At 51.3% G+C, this 14,121-nt stretch overlaps 3 protein-coding genes across 3 annotated transcripts; 1 reads left to right on the top strand and 2 right to left on the bottom strand.

Annotated features, from left to right (window-relative positions):
* Nucleotides 1-372: 372 nt before the first annotated feature.
* Nucleotides 373-5,279, bottom strand: A1O5_07058 (ATPase; the record flags this gene model as incomplete). Its single annotated transcript, XM_007747647.1, has 2 exons — nucleotides 373-5,104; nucleotides 5,155-5,279. 2 exons carry the CDS (start codon nucleotides 5,277-5,279, stop codon nucleotides 373-375), a joined length of 4,857 nt encoding a protein of 1,618 aa, XP_007745837.1.
* Nucleotides 5,280-6,635: 1,356 nt separating this feature from the next.
* A1O5_07057 (uncharacterized protein) lies at nucleotides 6,636-8,499 on the top strand (the record flags this gene model as incomplete). The annotated part of the gene is made up of 2 exons (XM_007747646.1): nucleotides 6,636-7,682; nucleotides 7,789-8,499. 2 exons carry the CDS (start codon nucleotides 6,636-6,638, stop codon nucleotides 8,497-8,499), a joined length of 1,758 nt encoding a protein of 585 aa, XP_007745836.1.
* Nucleotides 8,500-9,953: 1,454 nt separating this feature from the next.
* On the bottom strand, nucleotides 9,954-11,279 carry A1O5_07056 (uncharacterized protein; the record flags this gene model as incomplete). The annotated part of the gene is made up of 1 exon (XM_007747645.1): nucleotides 9,954-11,279. The coding sequence occupies one exon, from the start codon at nucleotides 11,277-11,279 to the stop codon at nucleotides 9,954-9,956; it is 1,326 nt and encodes a 441-aa protein (XP_007745835.1).
* Nucleotides 11,280-14,121: the final 2,842 nt, after the last annotated feature.

Raw genomic sequence — 14,121 nt, 5'->3', positions numbered from 1 at the left:
ACGAAGTCCCGCTCGGCGAACTCGTTCAGCTCCAGATATCATCTTTCGTTGAGCCGAAGTTTGGTGCGGAACCCCCAGTTCCATCTGCCCCATCTGGGTCGTAAGCGAAACTCGAGTCAGGGGATGCATTACAAATCAGACTATCTGACTTTTACCACCGGACCGGATTTCAGGGATTCCGGATGGTGACGACTTTTGCAGCGATGTGCGTCCAACTTCCCAGTGTGATACAAGAAAGACGACGTCCCAAAGGCATGCACTTCGTTCCAAGCAGGCCGCCAGAGGCCTGAGCTGTATCTGATTGTTTCCCGTATATGCGGAGGTACATAATCCCTCCTGTTGCCCAGCTGTGCCCAAAAATCCCCGAGCGTTTCATTTGTTCATGAAGCGGGAGCTTACCCGTGACAATTCCTTCATCAAATTGATCTTCGGCAATGGAGGTGTTTCGCCGCCTTCTTCTTCGACGTTGTGCTTGCTCACGATATTGAGAAAGACTTGGTCCAACGTTGCACGGCTGACACTGTAGTATTCAATCTGCAGCTCCGATCTGTTCTTCTCCAGAGCTGTGAACAGAGACGCGATGCCAGACTCGGCGCCAATTTCACCATCTTTGCTCGCGTACAATCCTTTTGTTGGCACCGAAAATCGGATCTGGCCTGCATATACCTTGCTCTCGATATTTGCATCGGGAAAATTCCGCAGGATCCAGTCTCGGATCCGCAGCATGTCTTCATCCGATGCGTGTGGGGCCCTACGATGTACAAGATGTACATAATACGCGTCTCCGTGCTTTCTGCGAAGGTAATCAGTGGTACCAAGCGCCAACATCTTGCCTGCCATGATACCAGCTCTTGTTGCGAGGGCATCTGCCTCCTCCATCGAATGGGTGGTGAGCACCAAAGATCGACCAGGGACCACCGATTCCAGTGTTCTCCACATGACGCGCTTGCTTGCCGCATCCATGCCTGACGAGGGCTCGTCAAGCAAGAGGACGCTGGGATTGCCCATAAGCGCGATTCCGAGGGACAACTTGCGCTTGTTGCCACCGGACAATTTGGCCGCCATCCTATCAGCATATTGCTCCAGGCCAACCGCACGCATCACTGCTTTGACGTTATGGCGAGGGTCGCTAACACCACGGACTCTGGCGTAGAAATGCAGATGCTCAGAGACAGTCATGGTATCCATCGCGTCAAACTGAGGGCAAACTCCGAGGCGAGATCGTGCTTGAGCCCGATGTCGGATCACAGAGATATTATCGACTAAAATATCACCTCCTCGTCGGCTTGGCTGGATGTCACCCCTGATCAGAGATATTATCGTCGACTTGCCGGCTCCATTTGGTCCAAGGAGGGCGAAGACCTCACTCCGAGGCACACCAAATGTTACATTGTTGACAGCGAGTGTTTTCCCGAACCGCTTGGTCAAGTTCAGAACGCGAAGACCATCTTGTGACGAGGACACTCTTGTGAGTTCATTCGAGACTTCCGCCTCAACAGTATCTCTCTCTTCCACCTCCTCTTCCAGTTGCTTTTTGCGAAAACGTCGAAAGAACGGCCCAGAATCCCACCACAGCAATAGCCCAAAGAGCAAAAAGGATTGCAGAATCAAATACAGAATGGGACCGCCAAACGTGGTCATTGATCCAGCATAAGAAGCAAACTCTCGATCCCTGCAGGTGATCGAGAAAACATTGAGAGCGACAAACAGTGCGCGGGTTAGATTTGCTACGGGAGAGATGGCTGCAATTGTGAAATGACAGATATCGACATTCCTGTCGATTTTGTCGATCGGTGAATAGGTGAGAACGGACATGTAAGCGATGAAGTAAAGCAGGAACATCACGGCCTGGCCACCACTTGCGAAAGCAAAAGCTGCCAGTTGCGACCGCGAGAATAGGGATATGACATACGATAATAGTGTCGAGGCCAGGCCATACAAAAAGAACACCACAAAAAGGTATTCAATATGATACCACACGTCGGTGACAGCCCGGAAAATGATAATGGTGATCGAACTGGTGATGACGACAATGACGAAGTCGAAGGCTGTGTACGCAAGCCACAAAGGTGCCGACCGGACGCCATTGCTGTAGTGGAGGCCTCGAACGTTGCGCAGCCGCTCAATCGTCGGATACAGAGCGAAGAAGGATGGGTAGACAGCCATAGCAAGCCCGAAATATGTGATCAACTGCAATGCTTTCCCGACATCTGCACCCCACGGCACGTCGAAGGCTTGGTATTGGCTTGAAATAGAAATGTTGGTCAACAAGGTGTCCATGGCATTCTGAATGATGCACGAGAACGCAATATTTCCATCCCCTCGCCACGCAAAAGTGGGTGGTGAAGTTGAATCTCCCAGGAAAAAGCCACCGGGCGTCACGTTGGCAAACTTGGTGTCGATGTAGTGGTTGAACTCATCGAGGGTATCAACCAGATGGATTGATTCCAACAACTTTGTGGTGTTGGCTGCAATTCCTGCGGCGCCCGTGCTGCCTGCTAGCGTAGAAGCAAAAAGCTGGATAGCATTCTGACCAAGCCGATCTCTCGGTCCCGCTACAATGTCGTAGTCAACCTGCGAGGACAAAGACTCAATGTCGGACACCAGAGCTAATGATGCTGGACTGCAGGTCGTCTTTTGGAAATTGTGGAGGAAGAGGGTGACAAGCCCGGCAGCAATGATTGGAATCAGCAGTGCCGCAAGGTAGGGGAGAGTGTTCCGGCGAAGGACAACCCATCTCTTTGAGAAAAGCACTAGAGCTTGTTGAGGCATGCTGATGCGACGTCCATCTAGGAGCTGAGGAGGTTCTCCTGATGATTCATCTCTGAACATTGCCTTTTCAGCGTTGCCAGGATCAATCTCGGTGCTGCTGTGACTGCCAGTCTCCTGGAGGGTGTGATCGGCGCGCGTCTTTTCAGCTTGTTCCTGCACCAATTTGACCTCCTCGGCAACCTTCAGGAAGACGTCCTCGATTGTAGGACCATTAACCTGATACTCCCCAACGCCTGCACTTTCGATCCGGCGAAGAAAGTCTGCTGCTTTTGCTGAGTCCGTCAATGCGTAAATCGTCTGGTCATCCCGTCGAACATGATTGACATCCTCGTACGTCGGAAGCTGCTGAGACCCGTGGGTATGGTAAATATGGACTCGGTATCCCGAGCCTAGTTTGTGTTTCAGCTCCACCGAGGTTCCCGAAGCTTTCAGAATACCTTTAGACAGGATCACGATATGATCGGCAAGGAGCTCAGCCTCGTCAAGGAAATGTGTCGTCAGAATGATGGACCTTGCCCCCCGCTCAGCAAGCAAAATATCCCAGATCTTTCGCCGGGACAAAGGATCAAGACCGGAGGACACCTCATCCACGCAACATACTCGCGATCCTCCAGTGAACATCATGGCCAGCTGCAACTTCCGCTTCTGGCCCCCGGACAATGTCTTTGAACGGGCACCGGCTTTTCGGTCGATATCGCACGAAGCCAGGAGTTGCAGATTATCCTCTTTCGAAGAGGACTTCCGGCTCTTGATCTTGTTGAAGATGCGGACGTGCTCTTCCACAGTGAGGTCATCCCACAGCACATTTTTCTGAGGACAAAATCCTAGTCCAGTATATGCCTCGGGAAAATTGACGGTGATCTCTCCGGAGGTGATAGAATTGAGGCCGGCAATCGCATCCAAAGTGGTGGACTTCCCACTACCATTGGCGCCGAGTAGCACCACTATTTGACCTCTTGTCGCATCCAAGGTCAGGTTGTTGACGGCAAGTACAGTCGTGAGTCGTTTCCTAGTGAAAATCGCGCGAATCCTCGCTAACCATGAAGGTACATATTCCTTGGTGAACCCTGACATTGAGATGGCTGTAAGATCATCCGAATATGTGGTCTTTCGACTTTGCGACGCTGTGCCATAGAACGTGCGCTCCACATAAGCACCAAGGATAGGGAAAACCAAAATCTGAATTATTGAGAAGATCCACAGAGCAATCCCTGGTAGAGCAGATGTATTCTCTGGCGCTTGCTTCACCAGATTTGTGGCAAGGTCCTGCCTTTCCCAGCGAGCCATGAAGATCGTAAAGTATACATAATTCATTGGTGGGAAAAGGAGAGAGAGTATGGCGACAGATGCTGTTCCTGCTTTGCTGGCGACCTGGGCGATGATGGCGAGTAAGAGGCTTACAATGACAGAGGTAATCCCACTGAGTTGAGCCTTTTTGAAGAATGCGCCACCCAAGATTGAGAATGATGACATCGACAAGCCGGATAAGATATTAAATATGATGACGATAGCTGGTGAAGTGTTGGTGAAGACACCTGCACAAAGTATAATTGCCATGATGATCCAACCGGGGCCGTAGAGTAGATCAAATGCGAGGTGGTTGGCGATAATTCGTGCCATCTGTGGCTGCCACCGCTTCAGATTCGGCATCATACAGTCAAGAAGTTGAGCCATGCCGTTTTCCCTCTCCGAAGCAATCGCTCCGGTAAGCTGATATGTGACGCCTACAACCCCGATGAAGAAGGCGACAGCTAGGATGTCGATGATCCCTCCCATATATCGGGTCCGGATACGCTTCAAACGCTCCTGTTTCGTCAAGGAAGTGTAAGGATATTCATCTGCTGTATCGGGAAGTATTGTCGCCCCGTGGTTGCCGGTTTCGACTTGAGAGATGGCACGGTCAATAGCATGTTGGAGGGGAAGCAAGTAGATCTCGACGTCGTTCTTGGAGGAGTCCGTCACGATCTTAGACTGAAGCCCGCCGTCTGCACGGATGGTGTAATTCCACCGAGCAGCGTCTCCTTCCGAGGGAGAGGAGAAAAAGACGGCACCCGCTATGCATGACGACGTTCCCCTGATTGAGTTTCGGCAGACGGTCAACAGCTCCTCCTCTTGGGACAGTATCTCGACTCGGCCACCAAATGACCCAGTATCATTCACCACTCTGTCAATGACGGATTGAATTGCGCCATCCGAGAACCCGCTGTTGACAAAAACGAGCTTGTCTCTACCGCCAGAGACCAGGTCAAGCGCTTCAGATAGACTTCGAACCGGGGTTGGGTCACCAATGCCATATACGCTGGGAGGAATGAACAGAAAGCGCGCGTAAGATCTGGACAGATTAGGAGCTGTTACCAAAAGATAGGTGTAGACATAACGCACAGAAAGCCGACGAAGATGCAAGGCAAGAGGAATGCTCGAATAGTGGTCGAGAACCAGCGCCGGACAAAAGCAACCAGGAGATTCTTGAGGGTCAGAGTAAGGACCTGGCGCAGGAAGAGAGCCATGGTGCAATGGGAGCGATACAGATGTGAGGATTCTCGGTCCTTGGAGCACAACGTCTCTCAGAGCGGTCGATATTCTGTGCCTGGCATTTGCATTGATAAATTCTGTACGGGCAGGAATCGTGGAGGGGCAAAGTGACAATCAATATTCACACGAATCGAAGCTGGCGAACCAGGAGAGATATGTACAGTGGCGAAATGAAAGACATGGTGCGAGACCAAAGAGCAAAAGAGCACCCTCCCGGGGCAATGGTGGTGAAGCGAAGAAACAGTGTTGCCTGGAGGGAGAGTGGCTGAAGTGGTTGACTGAGAAGGGGCAGCTTGGTAGCTTGTCTTGATCCCGCTGCCGCCGCAGTTCCATGACACCACGACTAGACTTGACCCCGGGAAAATCAACGTCGACCCCCTCATCCAGGCTTAGAGCTTGCTTGTGCCATGAGGTTCGTATCGGTGCGTATTGTAAGCGAGAAGCCACGCGATGACGATCCAATGAGGGCGGGCCTCGGCCGGCGAGTCGCCTGTCCAATTGAACCACTTCTTGGCCACTTCTGGTGTTGGCTGGAGGTGTCTTGGTGGTGGTTGTCTCTCCTAGTGGGCATGACACCGACTGGACATGCTGAAACCAGTATAAATAATCATCCAAAGCCAGATGCGGGCTGATATCGGGCTGATTATCAATACGGTAAGTCCTTTCGACCAGTTTGACCGAGATTCGGGTCAATCGACCCAACCCATCTCCGCCAGCGCCATAGCAGACGGGGCACAAACATTTGTCTCGATGGCGAATGGCGGCATCTATCAGCGACTCAAACACGGCCACATTCGGGCCAGCCTTGTATCTATACGACTGAGACGACCAGAGAAAGTCTGTTCACACGGTCATCAGAGTTGAAGCCTCCGCCTTCTTTCAACCTTCGTGTCAGCATATCGAAACGACCTACCGACCAACGACCCCGACACCTGGATGACGGACGTTGCGTTACCGGTGAAAAGGGTCTCATGTATAAATGCCGTTTCCTATGGCCAGGCTCGCTTAGTTGTCAGACGAACTTGTCGCTATGGCTGCACAAGGACAGCAGTGATGTCTCAGGCGACCTATGGGTGCACAGAAACATGCTTTTTGTCAGGTGCGAGAACCAAAATCGGTGAACGCGACTTTCTGGGGGCATTTCAGACAGGCATCTGGGCGGGCTGAGTGAGAATGTGTCCACCCTTGAAAACCGAAGACTGCAGGAGTATACATAAAGTTCGCTCTTTGCCTCCTCGAGCTGGTGAGACTGATAGTCAAGTACCTCTTTTGTTTTCCATCCCCTCCCTTGCGAGAACAGTTTTCGAACAAGCCGAATATAACTCCAAGCCATGGGAAGACTATCAGTTCTCTCAGTCACCGACACAAAGCCAGTCACAGGCGCCTACTTCATACTCACCCCCGTCTGTGTTGCCTTTCTCTACCTTGGCTACCGTAGGCTCCTTCCCCGACCCATTCCAGGCATCCCATACAATGAGTCGGCCACCCATTCTCTCTTTGGCGATATACCTGAGATGATGAACTATATGGCTAGAACCGAAGAAGTCTGGCCGTGGATCGCTGACCAAGTAACGAAGCACCAATCACCTATTGTCCAAGTCTTTGCTAGGCCTTTCGCCCGGCCTTGGGTCATTATTTCCGATCACCGCGAAAGTTGCGACGTCCTCCTCCGAAGAACGAAAGAATTCGACCGGTCTAATTTTACAGCTGATGTCTTCACAGGCCTGGTGCCAGACATGCATATCAGTTTCAAATCCACAGAGGAACAATTCAAACTTCATCGGAACCTGTTGAAGGACCTCATGACTCCTGCCTTTCTCCATGCAGTCACAGGCCCTCAGATATACGCCAACACCGAGACTTTCGTCAAGCTTTGGGACTTTAAGACTCAAGTGGCGCAGGGACATGCGTTTGAGGCCAGCGAGGACATCTACAACGTGGCGCTTGATGTCATCTTTGCGGCGGCATTCGGGCTGGAAATCCAGGATAGCAACACGTTCGCGCAGCTGCAGCAGCTTTCGTCAGCGAAAAATCTGGACCGTCCGCAGTCTCTCAGTGACCCAATGCCATTCCCTCAGTTCCACCGTCCGGCAACTTTCGAGGCCATTGCAACACTCACAGAGTCTCTCGAAGTCTCAATCAAGGCTCCTTTCCCTCGTTTCGCCCACTGGGTCTTACGCCAACTGCCTTACATGCGAAAAGCCAGAGCCGCCAAGGAGAAGCTCTTCTCCGATATGGTGGAGGAGTCTCTCAGCAAGCTGTCTTCCGGGACCAAAGTAAAGAGATCCGCCCTTGACGACATCTTACAGCGAGAGACTGCGGCCGCAAAGAAAGAGAATCGAAGCCCAGTCTATCATTCGCGAGCAATTTATGACGAGGTGAGTTGCTATCCACAAAGTCTACTTAGTCGACACATACAGGGCCTTTTTTATAAAAAAATAAAAAAAAAAATATAGGAACATGATGCACTAACTCTTCTACTAGCTCTTTGGTTTCCTCATTGGCGGTCACGACACAACGAGTACGACGCTCACATGGACTGTCAAATATCTTACTGGTGCCCAATCCGTCCAGACTATCCTCCGCTCTCGCCTTCGATCCGCCTATGCCGCAGCGACAGCGGAACAACGTAACCCAACAATGGAAGAGATTATCAAGATTCCGATTCCATACCTTGACGCCACCATTGAGGAGATGAACCGAACAGCACAACTCTTCAATGGGTCAATTCGTACAACCACCGTGGACACCACACTGCTAGGCTACAACATCCCCAAGGGCACAGACGTATTTTTCATGCAGAACGGGCCAGGATATCTCTCGCCTCCTCTGCCCGTCGACGATTCGACGCGCAGCGCATCCAGCTTGAACGCCAAAAACCAAGCCGGACAGTGGACACCGGACGAAGAGGACATGAAGACGTTCCGACCCGAGCGCTGGCTTGTTCAGAATTCGGAAGCTGGGAAGGAGGTCTTCGACGCGCAGGCTGGACCACACCTGGCGTTCGGACTCGGACCCCGGGCGTGCTTTGGTCGGCGAATGGCCTATCTGCAAATGCGAATCATCCTGGTCATGATGCTCTGGAACTTCGAGCTAAGGAAGACTCCCGCCAAAGTGAGCAGCTCGGCGGCTGCGAACAAACTGGCGCGCCATCCGCGAATGTGCTATGTGAGACTGGAGAAGGCAAAATTCTAGATGCCGTCGGACAGAAAGAGACTTGATTAGTATAGGACATGCACACAGATCCCGTCACAGCGCTAGCATATTCCGTCGCAAATGCAAAGCTATTCAAGCTCATTCAAGCACGGCACCTAAAGCATCACTTCCGCGGGCCGGCACCGCCTCCGCAGCAGTACAGCAGGGTAGTCCAACCAACTCACGGCCATTACTCGTAATTCCAGGTCTGGTCTCCTTGGACCTTACCTCAGGAGTCCGAATACAAAGAACCAAGCAGCCGCGTATGCTGCTGGAGACACGGCCTGAATCCTGACGACTCCGCGCAGATTTCGGGGTGTTCGCAAGTTATGCCCTCGTTTTGGACATCATCCACAAGGCGCAGGAGACAGGCAGATGACTCAGCGGATGCGGACGCTCACCGGCGCCATTATGTACGGCATGGACGGTCGAAGAAAAAAAAAAAGGCAGGGAGGTTCTGCCCTGTCAGGCGAGCGGCAGCGCCGACCTGTCCGTCCGGACTCGTGCTCCATAGGTGCTGAGGGCCCACTCGCGCAACGGCTCGGTATAATAGTAATATGAATACTACCGGACTCGGTACTACTTGATAATAATAATGCGTGAGAAAAAGGCCGAAAACGGCAAGAGCAAAACGTCATTATGATATCAATAAAAATAAAAATAAAAATGGATATGTTTGCGTTATAGTCCTTCGGCCGCTGACTACCCAGATCTCCCGCGAACAAAAAAACTGCTCTCCACATACATGGTGTTCGATTCTAGGGGATGAGTGAAGGCCACTTCAGCCTAGTGATAGGTTGATGAGTCCAGAAAGACACGCATTCAGCGGGGGGGGAGGGGTGTTCGACATTGCCCCAGTAGTTATGTGTCTCATTAATTCACCGCTCCTTGTTGTCGTCAGGGTGTTCCATCTACTGCTGCATCATTGCTCATATATTATTATCGTCCGTTTTTAACCATACTGACTGTGGAGATTTCAAATAGACCGTAGACGTCAACAGCCCCAGCATATGAAATTTAAAAGGCCCACTCAATCTTAGTCTTAGAGCTCAAGCATAATGTTTGCGAGTCGGCGATGAGGTCCTGCTTCTGCCCTCCACTAATGAGCTGTCTAACTGCTTGAAATGCTCTCGGTGGTAAGAGCCCGAAGTCGAACGCCGATGAAGAAGGTCGTAGTGTCTGGATGCTATGAATGCCGTGGAATTTTCGGGAGGAATGAACGGATAAATAGGTCGTAAGCTAACGCGGTATCATTTGGAAGACGTTGCAGGTGGTGAAATACGCAGGTACCTGGATAAGAGAAGTGTCTAATATTTTCAACTGAGCTTCAGCCCTGACCAAGACAGACGCAGACCATCACACCCACGGCTCCATCCAGCCGGTGAAGACATTTGTGGAACAACCTAAGCTTCGCGAGCAGAATTCGAAAACAACTGGCGAGCAATCATTTGCACTCAGGCACCCTCGATCCTTCTTCTCTTGACGTCGATCCGCTTGCTGTCTTCGACTCCCTCTCGGTACGCACAATGGTCTCTGACCGTGCGTTCTCTGCGTCTACCCTTGCTGAGCTTCGTTTTCTGCGCCTTCAAGTACTCATCTGCAACTTTCTCGGCAGACTGACGGAATCGCACCAGAGCCTGGCTTGAATTCCAGGGATTGACCGTGAGTTGACCTTCGCTTTCATGATCACCAACAGTAGCAGAGGTTGCGGGAGCATGACTAGGAACCATCTCGTGAAGTTGTTCGTCAAAGTCAGCGTCCAGGTCCAGTGGCTTCTCTTCCTCTTCCTTAAAAGTCACTTCAGCTTCAACTTCATCCTCGTCGCTGAGGTATCCTTGATTTTCTGGGCGCGCTAATTTCTGGTCTTCACCGTCCTCCGGCTTCATAGTTCGTTTCTTCTCGTCCTCATCTTCCTCCTCCTTAAATATCATTTGATCTTCGACGTCACTATCGTCGGTCGTATTTCCCTGCTCTCTTACATTGTCACTATCCTCCAGCTTGAGTGACGGCTTCTCATGGTTCTCGAGGCATGGGGAGATCCCGGGATTTAGCGATGAGCGTGCGGTTGCATTCTGGTCATCATTGGAGTCCTCGGTAGAATGGTAAATATGCCCATCTTGCTGACATTGCTCACGTCGTCTTTCCATCTCTTCCGCACGTTTTTTCTCATCTCTCTTCTCTTTTCGAGCAATATTCTCCAGGCCAATACCAATGCCTAGGCAATAGCTATGTTTTGCGTTTTTGCCAGCTTTGCTCCTGGCCCATTCGAGGGTCAGATTATGAGCCATTTCGAAGGCCATCGCAGCGGCGACCGTGTTCGCAGCAATCCCGTAGAAGGTCCATTCAATGGAAGCCAGACACTGCGTGGAATAAGTCTGGCAGTCGAAGAAGATGGTCATCGCCGCGGCAATGTCGTGAACCCAAGTTTGGGAAATGACTTTTGCTCCACTTCCGTTAGTGCTGGTGATGGCCACCACCGACTGCCCTCCTAGGGCGGCGTAGTCGTCATCGTTGGTAGCCCGATCTAGAAGATCGGCATGTGTGACATTGTGTTGAGTCATCAGGCGGCTTGCCATACGCATTGCGGCTTGGGCTTCCGACTCTGGAGTGTTTGGATGTTGAGCCCGTTGGAGACATTTCTTGATGCGGTCCAGTATCCGCTGCTCAAGGTTCGACTTTCTGTCATTTTCCTCTTGCACCTGAACCGCCAGCTCTTGTACTTTCGCAGTTTGTAGGGGAGGAGGGTTGAGCTTGCCTTTAGAATTGCATGTGCTTGACATGTTGCGCACTGTTGTTGGGGGAGTCCCCTGTGCAGTTCGCCAGTCGCGCAGTGGGAAAAAGAGGGTAAGACAGTCAGTGTTATTTAGATTGACGCAGGCACCGAGCAGGCAGCAGCATGGGAGCATCAAAATGCTGCATGTCCATTGTCATGTGATTTGTGTCCCTGCGCAGGTGTTGAAGTTTAATCAAACCACCCAACTCTTCTGATGGAGAGGGCCGAGAGGGTCACAGACAGCCTCGCTATCTTTGACCTACATGGCATCGGGTTCCTAGCTCTTCGGTTGAGATCCCTTCAGGAACAAATTATTCGAAGATGCTGGTTAGCTTGCTTGCGTCGGTCCGCTGCCACGCATTGCACTTCTGCGTCTGCCTGAATGTCCCGTGATCTGACTCTCGCCGCCTATCTGGCTGAACGATGTTCTGAGGCTTTTTCTCTGTGCTGCCGCATGCTCGACTAGCCATTTTGGACCTTTATCATGAGCCCCGGGCTCTCGCGGGCTCTCGCCTGTACGTCCGGGTTCGTGCATCGTTTGACGATCAGAGAGGAAGGATTGGCAAACCCAAATGTGAGGATGCCTAGAGGGACAACAATGAGGTGCAGCCAATTTCTCTGGAAAGTCCAAGTGACAGATAGTTCGACCTGTTCCCCAAGTCGCCATGACAATGAAGAATGAAGAAAGAAAGATGGGAGGATGGGAGGATGGGAGGATGGGAGGATGGCTAGCGAAGAGCTACGGACGACCCGCATTCTAAACTTTATTAACAGAGGTCTTCAATCCGCCAGAAAGCTAAAACACCACAACATCCCCCTCCCTCAACACCAGCCGTCTTGAATCGACCTGTTGTTCCTGACCTTAAGCTACTAGCACCTTTTCTGTCCGTCTCGGTTGATTACGCCCCGGTATTGTCTCATATATGGTCACCAACAGCTTGTTACCATGCATGTTAATTTCCAACCCACCGTACAGGTGTAGGATCGGCACCCATGGTTCTGGACATTGCATCTCCGTTAGGATTGAGATCTGAGGAAGACGGAAAAGTAGGCTTGCGAATGTACTCGCCCGCCTTTTCGTGCATGAATGGTGCAGTTGCCGCCCGAGTGACACGATGGTCTCACTCGATAGTGCGTGCATAATATTAGCTCTTCATGTGCGGCCCGTTCCCCCTCATCAGCTGGAGGATGCCTGTGCAAGGCAAACTCGTAAAGGAAAGTAGAGTCAAATCTCTTAGGTTGGTGGGTGATTGTGTGATTGAATTATATTTCCCCACATCTTGACTTGATACCCAGAAACATCGCAACACAATACCTTGGAAGCTCGAGTACCGAGCATCGCCAAGATTCGAGAGCCGCAGGTTATAGAGGTCGATGGTGACAAGCTCAACAAGCCCAACAGCAGCGGTGAGCACGGCATCTGACGCACTATGCTGTCTGAGTGCTTGGAAAAATAGATAGGGGCGATCTGGGCTCGGATTGCGGTTAAGATCTTAGAAGAGTCTTTAGGACGGAAGCGTATGTTGGTCGCGTGGTGCTCATGTTGTTAGCGGCCGTCGGAGGAGAATGTAAATGGTGTTATTGATTCGTCAGAAGGAACTCGAACTGTCGAGTTAAGGCTTTACGTGGTGTTAAGAGAGCATGTGTCCTCACAGGCTGTCTACCGTCTACCCTCTTTTTATCTTTATCCTTTGTAGATTTCGAGTGTGGTTTTAGCATGCAGGCTCTGTGACGGCGCTGCGCGAAATGCCGAGCTATCCTCATCAAGCTGCAGCGCTGTCAAGCTCAAGCTTCGGTCGTTGTTGCCGTGCTTCAATATCCTTCTCGACGTGTTGATGATGGATGAGGGGGAGGGAAAATGAACTTGCGTGCTTGCTTCCAAAGGGGGTTATGATCACCTTCTCCCCAGTCTAAGTACCGGGATCCACGCTGACACGGTGGCTGCTGCTTTTCTCTCCTGAACACGTTTATACGGTCGAGTCCAGTTCTTGCCCGTCCTGGGATTTCTTGGGGAGCAATAGATCTATTTTCCGTGATTTAATCCATGGACGAGCTGATGATGTGCTGGTACGCTAAATGTAAGCAGCGACATAGGCGGGAGCTGAAGCAAATCGAATCAATCTGTATACTTTTCAACGCGAGCACAACTGGCCTAGTCGCTGAGTAGTGGGAGACTATACAGTTTACGCAGTTTGAGTGTCCGTACCGCCATCGTCGGAACTAGGATATTTCTGAGCGGCTGCACGAGCTTCTCTGAGACCGTTTGAAAGGGGGACGAAGTCCCTCTATCGCGGGCGTTTTCGTACCTCAAGCCACTTACCCCTGGCACAGAAATGAACGGGTAAAGAGGACAAAATGGCTGTCCTGCGCAGCGCGAATCGCAAGTAGAGAAGTTAGTTAGAGAGCCCTGGGGGGATGGTTGCCAGAAAATAGGGGACCACAGCCTGATCATCAGCCTATCCATATTAACTAGTAGCTACTGTGCGGCAACAGCCTTCTTCACCCTGTGGCGTGGGGCCCAGCGAGCATAACTTATATCGATGTCGATCACCGGTTTTTTCGTCTGATCCGTGTCTTGGTCGGGGATAAGAGAGGGAAAAAAGGAGTTCGATCCCCGTCCATGATGTCGTGTTGGCGTCTTGGAGGGGTTGCCAGGAAGGGGGAGGGCCAAGACTCCTGAATTCCTGGAAAGCGACATGGCGGAACGCGACTGAGACGAGTATTACAACACCTTGATAGCATGTCTAGATAAAAGATCTGAAACCCGGGGAACTTTTCTTTCTTTGTCACGGAGATAACGGAAATTCAAGGCCGGCGGAAAATGCCTCGCGGAACTTTTCAAGACGAAT

The sequence above is a fragment of the Cladophialophora psammophila genome (assembly GCF_000585535.1).
Source record: "Cladophialophora psammophila CBS 110553 chromosome Unknown aczJe-supercont1.10, whole genome shotgun sequence".
NCBI lineage: Eukaryota > Fungi > Ascomycota > Eurotiomycetes > Chaetothyriales > Herpotrichiellaceae > Cladophialophora > Cladophialophora psammophila.
The sequence above is the reverse complement of the archived record's forward strand: the minus strand, read 5'-3'. Positions and strand labels throughout refer to the sequence as shown.